This window comes from Capricornis sumatraensis, chromosome 2 (genome assembly GCF_032405125.1).
Source record: "Capricornis sumatraensis isolate serow.1 chromosome 2, serow.2, whole genome shotgun sequence".
Lineage (NCBI taxonomy): Eukaryota > Metazoa > Chordata > Mammalia > Artiodactyla > Bovidae > Capricornis > Capricornis sumatraensis.
The window spans coordinates 190,330,106-190,353,453 of record NC_091070.1 but is presented as its reverse complement, the minus strand read 5'-3'; the positions used below and the strand labels follow the sequence as shown (position 1 = coordinate 190,353,453).

Genomic DNA, 23,348 nt, shown 5'->3' with positions numbered 1-23,348 from the left:
CACCTGCATCCACATGTGTGAAGTGTACATCAGTGTGCCTGCCCTTCGGACCCCATGTGTCTGTGTCTCCGTGTTGAGTCCACGATGCCGTGTAGGTTTTTTGTCTGTGATGGGCACCATTGCCGCCCTCCTCTGGAAAGAGTTCAACTACCAAGCAGTGGGGGAGGAAACCGAACCCTCTCCTGTTTGGCATGTGACTTTTGTCTAGACATGTCTTTTTGCTGTGTAAGACAGCAAAGTCCTATCTTTGTAAGATAGACAGGACTTACTCTCAAGACCCAGGTCAAGTGCTTGGCTGTCATAGCCTATTGCTCAAGGCTCTGCAGTGGCTGAGCCCACATTCTGGAGTGATGTGTTGTAACCCTTGGGAACTTAAAGATATGCTGTGGTCCCCAATACAGGCCACCTCCATGGACACTGCAGAGATGGTTCTGTCTGAGAAGGCAGGTCTCTCTCTGCATATGCGCTCAGCTGTGTCCAACTCTGTGACCCCATGGACTGCAGCCCCTAAGGATCCTCTGTCCATGAACTTTTCTAGGCACAAATACTGCAGTGGGTTGCCATGGCCATTTCCCAGGGGATCTTCCAGACCCAGGGATAGAACTCACATCTCCTGTGTCTCCTGCATTGGCAGGTGGATTGTTTACCGCTGAGCCACCTGGAAGTCCCAAGAAGGCAAAGCCAGCTCAGTTACAACAAAGCCCAAAGTTGACCGAGCCTCGGAATCTCTGTGGGAGAAGGTTATGGAGCTAAAGGGCTTCCAAGATCAATTCACAGATGAGGAAACCAGGCTCAGGGAGAAGTATCTTGCTGAAAGTCCCAAACTAACATCACTCATTCTTTAACCAATGCTTATCAAGCAGCTATTGTGTGTCAGCTACAGCACTAGGCACTGAGAATGAACAACCAAGGGTTAAGCCATCAAGGTACCCATAAGGCTACTTGGGGAGACAGACATTTGAATAATTACGACAGAACCAGGCTGAATGTCATAGTGGAAAACATTCAAGGGGCCATGGCACCATTAGAAGAAAGTTAAGCAACTGTCTTCAGAAAAGGCAGAAGAGAAAATGTGGCAAACTAAACAATGCCACCCCCAACGATGCTCAGGTCCCTAATCCCCAGGACCTGCGAATACGTTATGTTACATGGCAAAATGGACTTTGCAGATGTGACTAAGTTAAGAATATCAAGATGGGAAGATGATCCTATATTATCCAGGTGGGCCCAATGTAATCACAGGGGCCCTCAAAAGAGGAAGGCAGGAGAGTCAGAAATACAGAAGATGTGCTGATGGGATCAGAGGCCAGAGAGTCTGAAAGAGAGATGAAGATGCTACGCTGCTGGTTATGAAGATGGAGGAAGTGACCACAAGCCAAAGAATGCAAGCAGCCTCTGGAAGCTGGAAATGTCAAGCAATCATTGGTATTTGAGACTCTCCCCAGATCTTCCAGAAGGAATGCAGCTCTGCAACATGTCAGTTTTAGCCCAGTGAGATGCATTCTGGAATTCAGAACTCAAGAACTCTAAGAAAATTAATCTGTGTTGTTCTAAGCTACTAAGTTTGTGACAGTTTGTTAGAGCAGCGACATGGAAAAGTAACACAGGTTTCTTCAACGATGGAGTGAAACTGAAACTGTGCTCCATCAAAAGGGGACAGCTGTCTGTCTAAGACAGGACCTCAGGGTTCCGAATGTTTCAAGTGCTGTGCCTGGAGGGGAGGGGGTGTGACAGGAGTGGGAGATGAGGTCTTACAAGAGGCTGGGATCTTCAGAGCTGGCCCTGCTGAGCCGCCTGGAGTCGACCCTGTACCCTTCTACCCTTTCTCTGCGTTACTTCATCCTTCCTAGTCTGTTTCCTCATCTCTTTAGTGAGGACAGTGAAGGGTGTAGGGTTTTCTGGGCACTGGAGTGGATCAGTGTAAACTGCTTAACATAGTAGCTGCACATGAGCTTTCCATGCATGTCAGCAAATGTGATGCCCTTGTCACTGGGGGTGCATGGAAGCTTGGCTCAGGAGACTATTGGCAAGGGTGGGAAATGGCTTATACATTCCTTGGCCCCCTGGGAAGTGGCCTTGCACCTTCTTGGGCTGCCTCTTCTTGGTCCTCCTAACCAGTCTCAAGTGATGGCCCCTGTGTCAAGATCCATTCAAATCAGCCACATTTATGGGTGAGAAGAGAATATGGCTTTGCCTGGGATGTGCCTGGGCAGCTTTGTTTCTTGGGACCAAGTTCTGCTATGAGGGCAGGGCAGAGACCACAGGCTCCTGCCTAGGCTGCAAGCTACCTGGTACAACTCCAAGAAAGCACCTGATAAGAGGTGCGGCAAAACCTGTAAGGCAGACGCCTTTCATCCACCTTCCTATCCCCTCTTCTTAGTTCCCCAGACCCATCTCTAGCTCATCCTGGCATCGTGAGTTTTGTTTCTATCTTCCTCATACTTCTTATGATGGAAAATAACACACTGCCTTCTTTATCCGCAGTTGAGCATTCTCAAGCTCCTAGGCTGACCCCACACCTTGCTCTGGCCTCTTTGAGTAGCTTACATGAAATGACTCACTTGGTGCTGGAATCCTGAACCAGTTAGGACCACGGGCTCCTGAGGACTAAGCTGGGAGTCAGGCACTGGGAGAAAAATGATAAATATTGAGTCCCTACCCTCATGTGTTCAGAGCTAAGTGGGACAGGGAAAAATGCTTACAACCCTTTTCTAAGCCATCTTTACACTGTAAAACAGGCTAACAAACTGAAAGCAGCAACTAGAGCAGCCTAAAGGCTTGGGAAGGCCCCTGACACCCTTAAATTCTCCTCTGGAAGCAGCTGGCTACTTTGGCTCAGGTGACCATGCCTCCTTGCCAATCCCAGAGGGCACAGCTTTGAGCATCCCCAGGAACTCTTAGCTTGGATGACCTGAGTCATCTCTCTGAGTCTCAGTTACCTCATCTGTAAAATGACTATAGTCTCCAATGGCTTCATGTACCCTAAAAGGAGCCAATGAGTAAAGAATCTAGAACAGAGCAACACAGAGTAGGTGCTTGACAAATGCTCGCACCAAATTCCTATCCAGTGCTCCAGCCTGCCAGAGCCAAACAGGATAAAGTCAGACCCCTCATTTCCCTTCTCGAAAATAAACCTTGGTCCTCCCATACACTTTGTCCCATTGTACGTAGTACAACGTGCTCTATAAAAGACACGAAGGCTATCAAGGACCCCCACCCCCAATCTTTCAATTTTTTTAATTGGGGGTGCAGGAGATTTTAATTAGGGCAGTGGCGCCGAGAAGGAAACGCCACAGCAGGCCCCCGTGGGCCGACCTCCTGCCTAGAGTGAAGCTCAGACAGCAGACCAGCAGAGGGTTACCCTGTCCTGCAAATACCCATCCCCCGCTGTCACTTCACATTAAAGGGCCAGGCTGCAGAGAACAAGCTGCCCGGTGAAAGCTGCTCTCATTAACGGTGTGCTCCCCCAATTTCTCTCCCTTCTGGCCTTGACTGGAAACAAACAAACAAACAAAAAAATACTTAAGAAAGTAAAGAATAAAGCTCACAAAACAGCCAGTCCCTAGGCTAGGGTTCCCAGGCCAAGGCTGGCTGGCAGCTCAGATGCTACTTTCTCCATGGTGCCCACTCTGATTGCCCCAACTCCATGCCCCTTTTCTCACTTTGTATGCCTGCTAAAGTGTCCTGGCCAGTCCCCATGATGGCCCCTCGTCCTACTGTAGTTCCTGTGCCTGACCTGGCTATGAGCAACTGAACTGGGATTGCCTGGAAAGCAAGAACTGTGCCTTATCCATCCCCCTGCCTTCAAGAGAATGTTCTCAAGAAAAAGTGGATCAACTCATGGATCCTAGCTTTGTTGATTACACACCCACTCACTTAGTCCGAACTATCATCCCTGAGAGGTGTTGGTGACATAAGCAGAATAACACATATATTGGCTAGGGTCCCTGTCCAGGAGAAACAGTCTACAGGGAGACACACGTTCACAGTTTCAACACAGAGTGATGAATATAGGCGACAAGGTGGTTAGTGCAGGGAGACACCAGGCTTCCGCCAGGCTGAGTGCCCAGGAAAGGACCGGGGGCTGGTCTAGATCTCTCTACCTCATGATTCTTACTGGGAACGAACAAGGGTTAAAACTAACAATATGACCTGCACGTGTAGTACTAGAACACCCAGCCAGTACTCTGTTCTAGAACTCCTGCTGGACCGGGGTAAGTACCCCTTAGTACAGGAAAGCATGGTGTCAGAGGAGGTGCTCAGTTATGTTGGCTGAATAAGCCTCTCAAAGGTTCCAGCACAAAATTTAATGTTGCACAGATTTTTTTTTTCAAGTTTCTCTTTTTGACTCTTAAAAACAATTTGTTGCAGGCAAGAAAAGCAGAGAGACCTGAAGACACAGAGGCTCAGAGGTAGAATGCCTCACCCCACCTTTACCAGGAGTCAGGAAGGAGGTATGTGAAGGGGTAACTCTGCCATTTGGGGCAAATCAGAATGTGATCCATTCAAGACCATTCTCCAGGAAGCTCTGTGGTTTGATGTACAAAGCCCTCAGGCTAGGAGAGAGCTGAACCTTCACCAAGCTCTCTCTTACCCAGCCAACACTGAGTCAAGGGTCTGACTAAGTCCAGTAAAGGTCATGGTGGTGGTGGTGGTTTAGTTGCTAAGTCGTGCCAAAACACTTAAGACCCCATGGACTGTAGCCCGCCAGGCTCCTCTGTCCATGGGACTCTCCAGGCAAGAATACTGGAGTGGGTTGCCATTTCCTTCTCCAGGGGATCTTCCAGACCCAGGAATCAAACCCAGGTCTCCTGCACTGCAGATTCTTTACTGACTGAGCTCCAAGGGAAGCCCAAGGTCACAGTAGGAAGGGTAAAAGTTTTCAAGAAACTGGAAAGTGCCTCTGAATAGTAAGTGATCACCAAAGCAGCATGTGAGCAACAGATGAGTCAGAGACTTAGACTCTTGACATGTGACTCGGGACAAGTTTCTTCCCCTCCCGAACCCTAAATGCCCTCATGAACAGAGTAAGTGAGTAGAATACTATCTAAGATACCTTGTTATTGCAACTATGAGCCTAACCCTTCTGGAGAAGAGGATTTATAAAGTCCTGCCGGATTAAAACTTCCATGGGGACTTCCCTGGAACTCCACAGGTTAAGACACTGTGTTTCCAATGTAGGGGGCATAAGATCCCCCTTATGTTGGGGAGATAAGATCCCACATGCCTTGTGGTGAAAAAATCCTATGCCTGTGGCAATAGTTATACAACTCTGTAAATATACCAAAAATCATTGAATTATGCAAGTAAAGCAAGTGAATTGTATAGTAGGTAAGTTATAACTCAATAAAAATTTAAAAATAAAATAAAACTTCCATGTTGGAAAGAAGCAGGAATTATCCTCAGTTCATTGGAGAGGTCCTGGGGCAGGGTGGCTCCCTGGACACCAGGCAGAGAAGAGGATTAAGAGTGCCCTGGCTCTGGTCACTGAACCAAAAACATTTAATGAGCAGGTTGTTCAGGGCCCTGCTCATGTGCTGAGGACCAGAGGCTACTTACTATGCAGCAGGCCACCAGGGCTCCTTGAGCAAATCCCGCCAGGACATCGCTGGGATGGTGCTTGTGGTCAGACACGCGGGACAGTCCTGTGTAAAAGGCCATCATGATCAGGGTGAACTGCAGAAGGGGCCGGAGCAGGCGGGCCCCTCGCCAAGTGAAGCGGGCCTGCAGGTACAGCTGGAGGGAGGAGACAGAAAGAACAGACACTGAGTGACTGGCCGCTCACCTGCATTTAATTCCCATGCATGGAATCATCTGCAAGAAAGAGCATTCAAAGTGGACTTGACCTCAAGCCCATTTTTTTTTTTTAACTTAAGTCTTAGTTCCTCTACTAAAAACTAGGAAAAATGGAGCTTTTCTAGGGAGCTAAGCTAGAGAGAATTGAAGGAAAAAATTCAAGAGAATGGCCTTAGCACACTGCCTGACATTCCATAAATGGGAGTTTCCTTTTCTCATTTTTTGACTGAAACCAATTAAAGAATACTAACCAGGGTTCATAACAGTTTCTTTTTTATATTCAGTGACAATTCATTCAATGCATTTGTGTATTTTCCTAGAGATTATGGCTATACAATTCCTTCACTTTCCACCTCTCAGAAGCATCATGGAAACTCATGCATGCTGCTCAGGGGAGGTTATTATGTCAGTCACAAGGCAATGCTTCCGATTCAAAAGAAAGCAACTCTAACAAAGAACAAATTTCCAAGTCTCCACCTGGAACTATGGATTTTGCATCACAACATGAGGAAACACATAAACCAACCAAACAATGCAAGAGATCTTTCAAACAGAGGTTGACAGAGACTGCACTGGGTGGGGTGGAAGAGTAACCTGAAGGAAAATGGAAGGAAAGAAAGCCACTCTGGCTGAGGCAAAGAGGTTGCAGTGACGTCCGCTGGGTATTGTCCCTTGAAGTTATCTTGCTGCAGTTTCCGTCCTAACCTCTGGGCACAGCCCACTTCTCAGGCTCCTGTGGGAACTTGGGAAATGAAGGGGAAGAGGCAACAGGACAAAGAGCAACTTCCAACACAAATCAAAGCGAGGGGCTTGGAGACCAGGGAAAGGGGAAAAGAGCGGAGGAGTGGGGCGGCGGCCTAAAGATAGACCTGGGGCAGCGGCAAGGGAGTGATTCTGCCCTTCCTGAGACAAATGGACACCTTCCTCTGGGTGGTCAGGAAAGACAAGCCAGCAGCAAATCTGAGAGATGGAAGACTGGAAGGTTCCAGAATCATTCTTGCCCATGTAGAAAGAGTGCCTAACACTGACTCCTCAACTGCCTGGAAGACAATTTCAAAAAACTCAGACCTGGAAAACAGCAGGCAATTTTATAATCATTATGAAATCACATAAATATATTTTGGGGAAATCTAAGAACAGATAAAAATTTAAAAAGACAATGCGTTGATGTTGTTGGCTGCTAAGCAAGTGATAAAAACTAGTCATTTTTCAAATATTAAAAATACCCCATTAAATATCAAAAAGAAGTAAAGCAATTATATGCTAATTAAAAAAAATTTTTTAATCTCAAAGAAGAGGTAAAATCATCATAATAGCCCAGATGATGATAAAAGTAGAAATTAGCTCACCAAGAACTGCATAGACCCAAGATGAAACAAAGGACATGGAGGACAATTTGAACAGACAGAATTTTAATTTTAAGAACACTCATTTATAAGAACCCTCAACTTATAAGCTCAAAAGATAATATGTAAATATGTAAATTTAATCAGACTCCTAGGAACATCCTAAAAAGGTTTAGAGAAAAAACTTTTAAAAATTATTATAAAATTAACCTAAAAGATCAAATAAATACATACATACACACACACACAAACAAATAGATCAAAACATAAGCCCAGGCACTATGCTAAGTGCTAATGGCAGAAAGTGAAGAGGAGCTAAAAAGCCTCTTGAGGAAAGTGAAAGAGGAGAGTGAAAAAGTTGGCTTAAAGCTCAACATTCAGAAAATGAAGATCATGGCATCTGGTCCCATCACTTCATGGGAAATAGATGGGGAAACAGTAGAAACAGTGTCAGACTTTATTTTTGGGGGCTCCAAAATCACTGCAGATGGTGACTGCAGCCATGAAATTAAAAGACACTTACTCCTTGGAAGAAAAGTTATGACCAACCCAGCTAGTATATTCAAAAGCAGAGACATTACTTTGCCGATGAAGGTCCGTCTAGTCAAGGCTATGGTTTTTCTTGTGGTCATGTATGGATGTGAGAGTTGGACTGTGAAGAAGGCTGAGCACCGAAGAATTGATGCTTTTGAACTGTGGTGTTGGAGAAGACCCTTGAGAGTCCCTTGGACTGCAAGGAGATCCAACCAGTCCATTCTGAAGGAGATCAGCCCTGGGATTTCTTTGGAAGGAATGATGCTAAAGCTGAAACTCCAGTACTTTGGCCACCTCATGCAAAGAGTTGACTCATTGGAAAAGACTCTGATGCTGGGAGGGATTGGGGACAGGAGGAGAAGGGGACGACCCAGGATGAGATGGCTGGATGGCATCATGGACTCGATGGATGTGAGTCTGAGTGAACTCTGGGAGATGGTGATGGACAGGGAGGCCTGGCGTGCTGTAATTCATGGGGTTGCAAAGAGTCAGACACGACTGAGCGACTGAACTGAACTGAACTGAAGCACACAGAAATGAGAAGTTATCATTCCTCCCCTACGAGGGGCAATATATGAAATATATTAAATATAGATGAATATATGAAAACAGGTTTAAGTGCACTTATGGATTTTATAGAAACTATGAAAGAAGCTGGGGAACCAGGGTCAATTACTAAGGGGTAGGCATACTTGATTTGAATCCTAAAGATACCTAAGTATTTGCTAGGAGTTAAGGGTATGTATTGAGAAGTGTGTGTTCCAGGCAGCTCAGTGGCCTAGAAGCCAACAGTCAGAGCTGCAAAGAATTTCTGGAAGTTCAGTAATAACAGAAAAGTATATATGCAACCAGTGGGGGTGTGGGGTGGCAGGGTGTGAGACACAGGGCTACAGAGGCAAGCAGGTGCAATTCATGAAGGGGGTTGCATGGCAAAGGAATGTGGCCTCTATTTAGGTCAGTCTTTCTTTCCCAAACCATACTTCATAGAACATTCCAAAGGTCTTTTTAAAAAAAGGTTGAAAACCAATACAATATTGTAAAGTAATTAGCCTCCAATTAAAATAAGTAAATTTATGTTTTAAAAAGAAAATAAAAGAAAAAAAGTTGATAAATATGAAATCCTTATTTTTATCACTTATAAGACTTATTTTTATAGAGTATCAACCTATTGAATCCCAACTGGGAAATATTACTGTTAGCCATGGTGAAAAAATCAAATTATTTTTAAGTAAGAGACTCAGTACCCCCCCCCCCCCCCGCCCCACAAAATAATGTTCAGGTCAAAGGCCGCTCCCTCATTTCTAGTGAAATAACCCAACAAACAGCAGATTCTGCAATCACGAGTCAAAGGAATCTCTTCCTTTTGAGAGTGAGAATGGGAATGATGTTGGTAGCACCAACTCAACCTGGTCCTTAAGACAACGGCAAGTTCAGGGAAGAAGGACTAGTCCATAAGCAGTGTGACTGCCATGATCCAGCCTTCCTCCAGCCAGTCTTGGCAAGGAACAGGGATGAAGGGACTGGCTGAAACGGCACAGGTTTTCATCAGATAAACCTCACTGAGCCTCACTTTTCTCCTATGTAAAATAAATGTAACAACTACCTTATAGGCTGAAGCACAGATTGGTGATAAATGCCTGGCACTGCTCAAAGAAACAGATGATTTTACTCTCTAACCACTTTTCTTTTCCTTAATTTGGAGCTGATAACCTCAAGATCTTCTCATTTCTCTCAACTTAAAATCTACAGGTCCTCAGAAAATGACTGTTCAAAATCCTCCGAGTCTCCCTGGCCCCCTCCATGTAGCCTTTAAATCATCGGCCCTGGAGATGTAGGGGGAGCAGAGGAAGGGCAGGTTTCGCAACTGGACGAGGCATACATCTCCCCATCCACCGACTCAGATACTGAAGGCTAGAGCTTAATACAAGAAAAGAATAAATATGTGAGAGGAGCTTGAGGAGGAAGGAAGAGACGTGTCATCAGAATAGCTTCAGGAAGGGAGTGCTTAGAAAGGAAGAGGGGGCCACTATGGGGCTAGAATCCCTTTGGGAGGCAGTCCCAGGTGGGGCAGTCGATAAAGAATCTGCCTGTCAATGCAGGAGACATTGGTTCGACGATCCCTGGGTTGGGAAGATGCCCTTGGGAAGGAAATGGCAGCCCATTCCAGTATTATTGCCTGGAGAATTCCATGAACAGAGGAACCTGGTGGGCTACAGTCCCTAGGATTGCAGAGTCTGACATGCCTGAGCATACACACACACACACAGACATGGAATTAGTGGGCAGATGGAAGCTTGTTCCCCTACATCCACTGGTAACTAGTACCTTTATTGAGAAATGTCTCAAGATCTCAGGATCAAGCCTGGTGTCCGCAGCTGGGACACAGCAATAATCAAGTGAATTCTGGGGTGAGATTACCCTGATTCCTGGAGAAGGAAATGGCAACTCACTCCAGTTTTCTTGTGGAAAATGAAATGCTAAGGACAAAGAAGCCTGGTGGGCTACAGTCCATGGGGTCACAAAAGAGTCAGACATGACTTAGCATCTAAACAGGCCCCTATTTCAGTCCCTTACTAACTTCTCTAAGCCTCAGTCTCCTTCTCCGAGAAACAGGAAGGACAGGATCTTCCTCTCAGGGTTGCCAGAATCAAATGAGACATCACAGGACCCTGTCTGGCAGAAGACAGGGACTGAAGGCATTCTTTAGAAATCAACACCACCCATTCGCCTTGATAGATGAGACTGACTCAAATGACTGTAGTTGATTTCACCAAAATAAGTGAATCACTAAAGAAGAAGATTGTGCAATGACCTTTAGCCAAGTGACTACTTCATAAATGAGAAGTCAGCTGAGGGCAGTAGGCTTTGAGGTTGATCAAAGAATCTGATAACACCCTCTACCCAACCCCAGTCTAAGCGCTGAATGGATTGGATTTTGCCAGTTCATACGAGCCACTCACACCAGGGCCAGAGGCTCAGGCCCCCTCAGAACCCATGAGTACATTCTGGAGTGCCCTGCTCCTTTGGAAATCCAACCTGGGAATGCTACTTGGGTCAGGAGGCTCCATACTCCATAGGGGCAGGTAGCCCTTATCCAGAAAACGGAGTCAAACATACCAGCCACAAGGATGTAATGCCCTGTTATGGGCCAAAGAGCATGGAGACTTTCCGAGACTCAAAACTCTTGCAGGGGCTTCAGCAAAGTCTCAGGCTCCCTGAAAAGGGTGATTTAGAAAGAGGACAACACCAGAAAACCTAAATCAGCCTGACCTCTCCTGGGGGTCAGCAACCCCAAGGTCCTTAGTTCTCTGTCTTTATTTACCCAGTGGTGTGAAGGCCTCTGGGCTCAGAGAACCCACTTCCTGGGCATCAGTGTGATGCTACAGAAAGTGCCTAACTTGCAAACAGAACAACCGGATTTGAATCTTTTCTTTTTTTTCTACATACCAGCTGTCTGACCTGGACAAAGCACTCGCTTCTCTGAATTTCTGCTTTCCCATATGTAACATAAGGAGATTTTTTTTTTTTCATTTAAAAAAATGTTGTAAGTATCAATTCTGTCCAAAACTCTGTGAGACACAGACATGAATAAAACAAATTCCTTCACACACACAAAAAAAGAATATAATCTTTCCGTCTTTTTCTGGGGCTAAGATTGTTCTTCCAATCTCTAAAACAAAACTACTGATCATAGATATGGAAACTACAGTAGAAAAGTATACATCTGCCCCCAACCCCGATGTACAAGAAAGTCCCCAGCACACAGAACTCACTCTAGAAATGGAGCTCTCTTCTTTCTGGTCTGAGCTTCCAAACTGTGGTCCTGTGGAATTCCAACAAAACCTCCTTAGAAAAGTCTGGCTGAGTTCAGGCTGGCTTGGGGCTGAACCAGCAAGTCAGACCTGGGTGAGTCTCACCGGTTCTTGCTAAGTCATTTGTGTTTCATTACATGATTTGCATACGGGTGAAACAGGTCTGTACTGTCCTCTGGCTTCATTTCCATTGCTCTTGGGAGCTCTCTGCTAAGAGTGAGAAGGAGGCTTTTGTCCTTCCTCTGTCCCTGCCCACTCTCTTCCTGGAAGTCTGTCTAGATTGCTGACATCCACAGGGAGAAACTTTCTCCCTTCTCCCATCTCCTCCATAGCTCATACTTGACTCTGGTTCACAGAGCTGGTGAGTCTACACAGTACAGAACTGGGAAGTTATTCAACTACATTCAGGACAAAGAGGCGTTTTTAGTTTTTTCTCCTCGTTGAGAAGGAAAGAGGTCTTGCTTTCTGTCACTATCAGGGGAAGAAAAAGAAACTATCAGTTTGCTCAGCATTGAGACACTGAGCAAGGGGCCTTAAATTACATTCCCTACAATTGTTACAACCGTCCTGGTAGGCAGACGCCATTGTGCCCATTTTACAGTTGAAGAGATAAAGGTCAAAAGAGGCCATGCCACCTGCTCAAGGTAACAATGGATCATGATTGACACTGAGTAAGATCTGCCTCTTCTAGGTCCATGCTCTAACCACAGAACTACCTGGCTTTCCTTAGGGAATGAGTGCTCTGCAAGCCAAGTACTGGTCTTTTGTATTGGATTTCTGTCTCTTGGAGAAGCAATCTGAGGAGACTACACAGGTGTCGTGGACTAGAGGGCAACCTGAATGGGACATTTAGAACTTCAGGCTCCTCTGATTCACCTGTTAGACCTTTGAAGTGCGCGTGTCTAAAAACAGATTTATAGCTTTCGTAAGAGTTAGAGTAGAGGAGTCTCTGACCTGATCTTAAGTTCAGCAGAGCCTGTGAACTTGCTCAACATGCCTCAGAGCCCTCTCCTCTGACCTCCAAACCCTCAGTCCACCCCAGTCAGAGAACTCAGCCAGCTGCTTTGCAACTATTTACTTTTCAAGCTTTCCTCACAAAATGTGAGCTCTCTTCATGTCGCCAGGTGTTGGCACAGAACATGTACGCAGAAAATGCGGGATGGATGGATGAAGCAGAGAGGAAGAAGAGGAAAAACATCTGGTCCAGTGGTTTCTTTATTCTCCCGTGGAAACAACAATCTTGTTCCTGGCAGGCGTTTCTCCAGACACTCCCAGGATCTGTGGGCATGTCTCGTGGACATACCAGACCCCACTGCTCTGGGATTCTAAACATGTTGAACAAAACCTCAATGACTAACAGCCACAGGATGGAGAACATGGCTGTCAGAGCATAGCCACTTCCCTGTTTCCTTGGTACCCGACAAACCCTCTGACACCAATTCTCACGGGCACCACGGTGAAGAGCCCACAGGTAAATACTTCAGAGGCAGCAAAGTCCTTCCCTACATCACATGGGCCCTTCATGGTCTATAAGTCAGTGATGAGGAGGTGAACAAAATTTTGATTGGAATGGAAAGCAGCGTGGCCTGGAAGTGTCAGAAGATACAGGATTCATCCATCCATCCATTCATCTAACATTCACTGCATACTTAACTGTCAGACACTACTTGGGTCCATTTGTTCATTCATTCATCAAGCATTCGTTGCATTCTTAATTGTTAGACAGTGTTTGGGGAAGTGAGAGACTGCAATAAATCAAGAGACAAAAACCTGTACTACGTGAAGCTTGTAATATATCTAGTGGAGATACACAAAGGCTGTTTTAGATGGTGAGAAACTGGGGGGAAAAATAAGGCTGCAAAGGAAGCTAGGGAGCATTAGATGGGGCAGCCAGGAAAGGCTTCTCTGACAGTGTCCCAAGGAAGTGGAGGGGCAAGGTGCAGATTCCTGGGAGAGGAACTCAGCAGTCCAGGAAAGGCCTCACTTGCACTTGCTGCTGCCTCATCTGAGCAACAGGAGGAGGAGCCAGGGCTGATGCTCACGGGGTCTTCTCAGCTCTCAGTGTACCCTCCATCGTCTGCTTCCTATCAGCCATCAAAGCCATGCTCAACTGAACATGTGCAGACCCCATACCACTGTCCTCATGTCCTTCTAACCTCCTACCATCAAGAGACTACCCTACAGGACACCCTCTTTGGCTTCTACCCCCCTCTGCAGTTTAGCAAGAGTTTCCATAATAACCTGTAGACCCCTGTCCCTCCTGCACCATGGACCAGCCTATCCTCATTGTCCATCTGCTCCTCTAGACTGAACTCCCTGAGGACCACGGCCATGCCCTGCCCATCACTACGTCCCCACCTCTAGCATGGGGCTTGCACGTGTGTATGCTGCGTTGCTTCAGTCATGTCCGATTCTTTGTGACCCCATGAACTGTAGCCCCACCATGCTTCTCTGTCCAGTGGCTCCTCCAGGCAAGAATACTGGAATAGGTAGCCATGTCCTCCTCTAGGGAACTTTTCCGACCCAGGGATCAAACCTGCATCTCTTATGTCTCCTACGTTGGCAGGCTGGTTCTTTACCACTAGCTCCACCTGGGAAGCGATTCCTCACTAAACTGGTGCTGCATGATGACTGTTGAAAGCATAGGTGAGTTCCTTGAGGGCAGGGCCCAGGGCTGATTAATCTAGTAGCCCCAGAAGGCAGCAGCGTGCCTGGTACAACAGAGGGAACTCCAGATATGCTATGTGAATTGGTGCCCCCCTCCCTCCCTCAACCGTGTTGGCGTTTTATCCAGACAGCCAGGTCATCCTCAGTCCCTGACCATGGAGGTCCAGGGCCAATCCAGATGTGGTCCTCTGGAGTTTAGACCAGGGCTCAAGGGTAGGGAGCGCCGTTTAGGTTTATATATGCTGTGGGATTTCTCTGATTTGTATCTGCATTAATCTCCGACAAGCCTTAACCTCATCCTTAAGCTTCTGTACCCAGAGATAATTTGGTGTTTCGAGCTATGGTTTTTCCAAGCTATCCATTTTACAAATCAAAACCTAATACGGAGCGCCCTCCAAAGCCATGGGAGGCTCTAGATGGCAGCCTGGCAAAGGGATGGCTGGTGTTCTGGTCCGCTGCTCTCTGAACTCCATGGAAATCAGGACAAAATTGTCTCTGCCTGCTTCCCATCTTCCCTTTCAACACCTAATCCAAACTTCTTTTAAAAACAACCACGAGGGATTGAGAAATCAATTAGACGGTAGACACCATCTAATTCCACTCTGACATTTGACAGCTGGTGAAAGCAGAGCCTGGAGAAAAAAAGTGGCCCCAACTTCCAAAAACAGACACAACTGTCTCCACTTGACAGAAGAGGACACTGAGGTTCAAAACCTAAGAAGCCAACTCACATTTCCGTGGCTAGTAATTGCATGGCCAGAATCTCCCAGGTCTGTCTGACTCTAAAGGCAAACAGTGGCAATGCCATACTCGGCCAGTCCAAATGGGAGTATTCCCAAGGCTCCAAGGAAGCTGGGGCCCAGGTTGCCTGAACAAAATCCCACAGGGCTCCAGGGGCTGCCAGAATCTCATGTGTCCAACTCAGGCACTTCCTGCAGCTCAACATAAAAGCTGCGGGAGGAGCTTCTCTGAGGGACTGCAGTATCTTCGACTTCCCCAGACAGGCGGCAACAGAGTTCTTCAAACTTCCTTTGAAAGCTTTGCAAATTGGACTTTCAAAGGGTTGAGATTTCTGTGCAACATCACATAAAAAGGAGCCATGGTGAAGGACACTGTCCTCCCTACTTCTCAGCTCTTACTTTCAGAGTTATTTTAAGACAAGATAAACTTAGAGCTAAAAAGAGAGCCCTGAGTTTGCACATTGTATGTGTGGGTGCCTGTGAATTGCGAATGTGTGTGTGCAGGCGCTCCAAAGAGTGTGTGAAAATATGCTGCAGAGATGAAGGATTCAGGAGGTTCTTTTCTTTCTTCCTCTCTTTCTTTCCTTCCTTCCTCTCTTTCTTTCCTTCCTTCTTGGAATATAAAGCCACTGTAGTTCTTTTCCTCCCTCAAAGATGTAAATAAACACTCAGTCACAATCCAGGCCTTACCCAACACCCTCGTAGAGAGCTCTTGCTATAATCATAGCTGCCAGGAGGTGATGGGCAGTGGGGGTAAGGCGGCATCTCACCCATTAGAGTAGATCTGAAGAAAAGCAGGTCGCCTTCAAGTGACATTGGAATTAGGGTTGGAGCTTGTATCTCTAAGTCTATCCTGCAGAGGTTTGTTTGATTTTTTTATCACACAGCACCATGAAAAGAACATACAACGAGGCTCGGGTCATGAAGACCAGCCTTCAAATACCTTTCCTGCCTCTTAAATTCAGATTTGTTTGTTTCTGTGTCTGAAACTGAAAATAGTGTAATCAAAACACATCTCGTTGGGTTACTGAGAGGATCTCAAAGTCATAGCATGAGCATGACACAGTGCCTGGCACATAGATGGCACCAGAAACCTGTCAGCACTTTTACTTTACAAAAGAGTGAAATTATATTTTGTAAAATTGCTTCCAGACCTGGGTAAAATACAAATCCAGCAGGAAGTGAAATATCATTGTTAAACTGTCCTGCCTCAGAGCAAAGAGAAAACAAAAACAACAGAAAAATAAAGTATGGTGGGAAGTGCTATCCATGAATTTTAAAAATCCACGTTTAATGCTTTTAGAGGTTGGGGCCCACCGTGTAGCTCTCTACCCTAGGTAATGCGAAGCCTGGAGACCTCCAGACTTGGAAAGGACTGGGGGAAAAATACAAAACAAAAAAACCTCTCTGCTGTTTTTTCCAACTCTTAATTATGTTTTTTAAATACGAAAGCAAAATGCTCTTTTTCCAAACAACTTTATGCTCCTCTGAGCTATGTCTGACCTCTCAGCACCTTCTTGCTCTGAACTCCATCAAAGCAGCCAAAAGCAGGAAGTGCCTTGGCATAGGAACCTCATTTCAAGGGGAGAGGAAAGGCAGGGGGACCATATTTAACTGACAAACAGAAACAGACCGGCAGCTGTCTGGCTGTGTGGCAGCCAGAGGGAAGTAGGGTGCTCCACCTGCACCAACCGCCCCAGCATTTCCAGGAAGCATGGCCATGGCAAGGCCAACATGGGGCCTCAGACGGGTCCACCACTAGCTGAAGGCCCTCCAACACACTGTGATCCTCTCTGGGCCTTGGTCTCTAGATCTGAGCACTGGGGCTGAGGATTTCCTACTTCACTGTGTTATTATGAGGTCACCTGTGTTCATGGATGCAGAAGGATTCTGCAAAACTCAAAATCACTCTGTAGACAGATAGTGACATTTAAAGCCTTTCCATCAGAAGATAATGGAGGAGGACATGGCATGGAGAACATTATGAGGAATTTGATCAGAAGGCATGGATTTGAGCGATAGTTCTGGTGTCTATGTGAATTTTGGCACTTTGCTTGAATTGTCTGAACCTTACTTAGTGATCCTTTCCCACAGTAGAGATAATATTACTTATAACAAATTTCCTGGAAGGATCAACTGAGTTAATGGATTTTCAGAAAATGGTGCTTGTTACCACAAAATGTAATACAAGTGTCTTTATCACTTAATCATTCCAAAATGGGTGCTCAATCCTTATCAAGCAGCCATGGTAAATATTATTTTTATTTGAAAAACGGGGAAAGTCTGGAAAGTGAAATGACTTCTGCTAATGCAGTGGCAGGGCTCAGAATAGCAACTAATTCTTCTAGCCAACCTCTTTTTCAAAGATTCCTCAGTGAAGTCTGCCCCTAACCAGTACAAGGGCTCTAGGTACAGATGAGATTTAAGTTGGGGTTGGACTTCATTGGAATCAGAGACAAAGTACTTACCACCAAATACAGCATAGTGTACATGGAGAAGGAGGCATGGCCAGAGAAGAAGGACTTCCTGCAAGAGCAAGAGATGGGTGTTTAAGGGCCATGTTCACATCCCCACTGCCTGCTGGTCTGTCTGCTCCCTCCCGGGACTGTGACCCTAAGAGTAGCACTTGCTCACTGCTGCATCCGTGGTAGTGCTTTGGACACCTTGCCCAGGACGTAGCAAGGACCCATGAATGAACAAATAAATAAGGGAAAAAACAAATGAATGAATGGACTTACCAAAGCTCCACTGTAATCGCTTTTGCGATCTGTCAGTTATTTGACTATGAGTTCCTTAAGAATGGGGACTTTGCCTTATTCATCCAACTGAATCAGGGCCCCAGCACTGAGCTTGGTACTCAGTAAGTACTCACTGAACTGCCTGCAGCAAAGGCGTGAACCTAGTGCCACGGGAGATGGACTCTCACCTGGCTTCCTGGACTTTGCTGTCTTCGCCTCTGCATTTGTAGTTTTGAATATAGCCCACAGAGCAGTTGATTTGACTGAAATCAGGGTTGCAGACGTTCAAGAAGTGAGGACGCAGGCGCCCTATGGAGACCTTGGCAATGTCTGTGAAGGACTGGCTGATGGCGCAGCCGAAGAGGAAGCAGCCCACCTGCTTGTAGAGGGCTGCCACATAGGGATTCTGAATCGTCGAGCGGGACTTCTCCTTCAGGTAATAGATGCGGTAGAATTCCCCTGTGATGATCTGAAAGACAACGAAGAGGGGAGTGAGGCGGCATCAGGACCCATCAACAAAAGTGAGGCTGTAAGGGTATTCAGTGACATAGAAGATATTCAGTACATAGCTATAGGTTAGAATCTAGAAAAATCCTGATTTTCTATTCAAGAAGTATATAAGACACCAACGTGCATGGGAGAAAAGACTGAAATACTAACAGTCATTTATTCCTTAGGATGAAACATATGTAATCAAATACAGTCATATGTAAATATATAAAATATATATTAATATATATATTAAGATATAGATATCCGTGTGTGTGTGTATCGGGTTGGCCAAACAGTTAGTAAGGGTATTTCCATTCACACACACACACACACACACACACACACACACACACACACACACACGCACACATTACCAAAGAGAGAGACAAATAAGGACTTAGCTATTGAGGAACCAAAATCATGATTAAGGGTGGCCAAGGTGGTGCTAGTGGTAAAGAACCTGCCTGCCAATGCAGGGGACATAAGAGGCGTGGGTTCAATCCCTGAGTCGGGAAGATCCCCTGGAGAAGGAAATGGCAGCCCACTCCAGTATCCTTGCCTGGAGAATCCCATGGACAGAGGAGCCAGGGCTATAGTCCATAGGGTTGCACAGAGTCACACACAACTGAAGTGACTTAGCACAGCATGGCAAGATGTCAGAGGGTCTGAGCAAATCTCCAGATTCTAGGATTGGGGGTCACGAATCACCAACCACGATCAAACCCTACACAGGGCCTTCACCTGTGCCACACTGGGCCCTGGCTGAGGTTTCTTTGCGAAAGGGTGAATGCTCCCTGACTCGGTTTGGGGTTTGAATCCAGGCTCTGTCACCTACCTGGTGTCCTTCTAAAATAACTTGAACCTCTACAGAGGTAGTCAGAAATGTGGCAAGTGGTGAAAATGCCCTGGGTCACAGAAAGGGATTCTTTCATTTTACTGTTAAGAAGTAGGGCATGATGAAAAGAGTACTGGCCTTCAAACCAAGAAACTTTTATACAAGGCCCTTCAGAGTTTGTGAATTCCCAAGGGTGCCTGCATTGTCTCCTCCATCCTGAAAGACAGTGAGCAAGTCTGGGTTTTCATATCCTTCCTCCATCCCACTGCATCTACTCTTTAATGTTAAGGGGAGGGAGATTCATCACTTCTTGAAAAAGAAGAAAAAAAAGAGCCAGCAACCATCGATTATGAACAGCATGTCAGCATTTATTTTTTATATGCTTTATGACACCCCCACAACTACCAGGAGATAGATTGAGACTCAGAGAGGAAAAGCTCTCTAACCAAAACTGCCTGCTTTTACATTAAGAATGGTGGGGGCTTAGGGCAGGGAAGGGGGTCAGCTGACTCTCTGTAAGGTAAACACCTTAAATGCCTACACAGCTGAGGATAAGTTCTGCGCTGGTGATACACCACCGCTCAGCCTGCTGTCCTTGACTTAACTCCACAGCACAGCTCTGGCCACTTCCTGGTCACAACCACAGTGCCGGGACAGTGGTGTTCAACTCATCACTCACCACAAAGTCCCTTTCACACTTCCTCACAGGGAAGGCTGATGAGCCACACTTGCCCTTTCAGGGAACAGACAGCGTGTTCACAACCACAAGGGAAGCAATAGACTGACACATCCGGGCACTCTTATGGGCTTCCCTCATTCTTTTCTAGCTGGGGAAGGCATCCAGGCTGGGTGTCTGATCCCAGTCCAGGGCTCCCAAGTCTGGAGGGGAGGATGGCTGTGAAATGCCAGCTGGGCCCAGGGGCAAGCAGGTGCCGTCGTGAGAACATCTCCTAGTGCTGCTAACATTTATACAGTGATTCTGTGTTTATAAATGCTGGTGATTTCTCAGTGCTACCCTTTGGTTTCCTGGATCATACTGAATTTCCGAGATCATGATTCCATTAGAGAGATGGTCAAAGGCCAGCCCCGTCTGGCATCCTGGCTTAGCCGTTCTCTGGGAGAGCAGCAGGACCATCAGCTGAATGAATCAATGAATGAAAGGGGGCAAGATGGTGGTCCACATGGTTGTTTTTATTGCAAAATTGGAAATGTCCTCTAAACATTACCAAGAGTCCTTTGACAACATGCTGCAGAGATTAAAATCTGAGAAGCCTAGCCAGTCATAAATGAAAGGGTCCATTATACATGGAAGAAACTGAAGTTCAAATTAACTCACATCTAAAGATTAGACCCAGGTGTTCTAATTCTCCACCCAGCATTCTTTCCTACCATTCATGGTCTAATTCCCCTTTTGAACCTGTTTATACTTTTACCCTGTGTAACCTTATGGGCTAACATGTTCCAGATGTTTATTACCACCATCATGTTCACTCTTCCTTCTTCTTTTTTCATAAATCATGCTCACTTGACTTTAGACATGGGGGAGAAGCACTAAACTAGGAGTCAAGGGGCCAGAGTTCGAGTCCCTACTCACTGAGTGATCTGGGACAAGTCAGCTTCTCCATTTGCAAAATGAAGGCACTAGACTCCGTGATTAATTCCTTCATAACTGCAGTGACATTTATTCCCAGCTCTCCTGTGCTACCTTCACCAGTAGCCTCTCATCAGAGCATAGATAATAAGCAGCAGGAAAGGAAACGTACTTGTGAGATGACACAAGCCAAGAACAGAATCAAGACCCCATGCATAATTCCTGCCCTAGGATGGCTCCTGAGTTCCGTGAACCATCCACTGAAACAGATCAAGAAACTGTTTCTAAATGGGCATGTCTCGGGTATGATTTCCAGTTTGATGCAGAAAAAGAACACGTGGGTTTCCACTGCAGATCGGCATCTCTTACAGCATTTTATGGTTGATTAATCCCAGGGGAGTCACCTCTCTGCTTCAGTCATCTCAGGGAGAAAGGGTTTGGTTACACCGCAAGGACAATCTTTAGCTCTCACATCCTTCATTCTGAAACTTCAGTTTTCAATGCCACAGTTTTGCAAATAGAAAGCTGCTAAGTAAAATGCTTCCTCCTCTCATGAGAAGATAATGATATAAAGAGAACATCTGGTGGCCCCTCAAATTCCCAATAATAACTCTAATAATACTAGCAATCTTTTAAATTTCTTTTGCAACTTACAGTTTCATTTAATCTGCAACCTGTGAGGACAATATACCCAGTTTACTGGTGGGAATACTAAGGCACTGAGAAATAGTGACTTATCTGAAGGATTTGAGGCTAGAAAGCTGACAGTTAAAAGTAGAGCCCAGATATTCTAACTCTCAAGTTCAAAGACCCACAGAAGACTACATTAAGATTGTTTTATTATTTCTATTATTAAAAACAATTTCCACTATAGAATAGCAACTGTGTATTTTCAAGGACAGGATCAGGCTGAAGCCATTTAGCAGACATATGACTCCAGGACCACATGGCTTCTGGGGCAGCCCTGACAGATCTTGGAGTTAATGAGCAACAAATTATGTATTTTCTCCATCCCCTTGTACAGAAGGGTCGGGGAGTCGACAATACAGCCATAAATCATCGTTATGAACTGGCCAGGTTTGGCTTCTTGTAATCCTAACCCTTAAAAGACCATTTAATGAAATTCGGGCTGCCCAAATACCTCACTTCTGCAGAAGAGACGAAGGCTTAAATTGTTCTCCGACACGTTACACACCTAACTCTGGAGTTCCAGATTTACTGCTTTCGGACTTTATTCATTACTCGCAATGTTTTTATTCTCGGGTAATAAAATAAGCTCTTCCCTCCCCGCCTCCCCCTACAAAGGCCTTGTCCCCACTCGCACACTCTGGCCCCGGGAGCCCTGGTTTCTGCTTCAGTCAGCAAAGTTGTGATATGTAAATTTCACGGCTGAGAAAAATGCCTTCAATGTCGATCCCTTTCTGAAACAGCAAGCAACAGATTCTGGGGGTGATGGCAGGCTGCCAGGCGAGCAGAGGAGAATTCTCCCCTACCTGCCTTTTAAAGCATTTGGCACAAAATCTGGAAACTAATAAAGTGGGAAAGCATTGCAATTAAGCTATGAGGGGACAGAACGGGATCAATCAGTCCTCGCCAGAGAATGGCTGAGTTTGAGGGAAGTTGGCTCCAACTCTTAAGACAGCTCCTCTTCCTGTCTTTTCTGGTATACAAGGGCTCAACTGCCCACATATTCACAAATATGTGAATTTGTGAATTCACAAATATATGAGCTGCTCTGGAGAGGAAATTTGAAAACACATTAGGAGAGACATTTTGGAAAGGAGAGATTACACAGTGGTGAAAGAAGCACTGACTTTTGGAGCCAGAAAAATCTTGATCTGTATATCCCACCTCTTACCATAAACCTAGAGAAGTGACTTCACCTCTCTGGGCTTAGGTCTCCTTGTCTATGAAATAAGAGTAATATGTAGACCAGTACACACTGCTATATTTAAAACAACCAACAAGCACCTACTGTATAGCAGCAGGAATTCTGCTCAATATTCTGTAATAACCTAAATGAGAAAAGAGTTTGAAAAAGAATGGATATGTGTATATGTATAACTGAATCACTTTTCAGTACCTCTGAAACTAACGCAACACTGTTAATCAACTATACTCCAATATAAAACAAAAATTTTAAGGGCAAAAAAAGAAATTAAAAATTTTAAAAGGACTAAAATCTACCTGGCAAGATTGCCAGGGGAATCAAGATGATATATCAACTATGTGGCACCTAGCAGAAGAGCTCTGCAAACAATAATGTTTTTTTTTTTTTTCTTCCCTTGGAAAAAAAGAAACAAAAAATTAACACAGGCATACCATTTTATTGCATTTTGCAGATACTGTTGTGGTTGCTATTTTTTCACAAATTGAAGGTTTGTGACCACCCTGTATCAAGCAAGTCTATCTGCTTTTTTTTTCCCCAACAGCATTTGCTCACTTCATGTCTATGTGTACTATGTTTTGAAAATTTGTAATACTTTCAATATTTCTAATTTTTCATTGTTATTATATTTGTTACAATCAATGATCAGTGGTCATTTTTTAGCAATAAAGTATTTTCTAATTCAGGCATAAACATTGTTTCTTAGACATAACGCAATTGCACACTTAACAGATTACAGTTTAGTGTAAACCTAAATTTTACATGCCCTGGGAAACCAAACACCCATGACTCACTTTATTGTAATATTCGCTTTATTGCAATGATCTGAAACTGAACGTGCAATAGCTCCAGGAAATGTCTGTACTTGTATAAAACATCTTTTCCAAAATAGTTCTAAGAGATCCCTGG

At 45.2% G+C, this 23,348-nt stretch overlaps 1 protein-coding gene across 1 annotated transcript in view; it reads right to left on the bottom strand.

The window, feature by feature from the left end:
• PLPP3 (phospholipid phosphatase 3) overlaps positions 1-23,348 on the bottom strand; it is an 88,099-nt gene that overhangs the window by 10,716 nt on the left and 54,035 nt on the right. The window contains exons 3-5 of the mRNA XM_068963748.1: positions 17,822-18,102; positions 17,364-17,421; positions 5,560-5,736 (exon numbers count right to left, since the gene is read on the bottom strand). Of these exons, the coding sequence (XP_068819849.1) occupies positions 5,560-5,736; positions 17,364-17,421; positions 17,822-18,102 (516 nt within the window). The remainder of the gene's footprint in view (positions 1-5,559; positions 5,737-17,363; positions 17,422-17,821; positions 18,103-23,348) is intronic.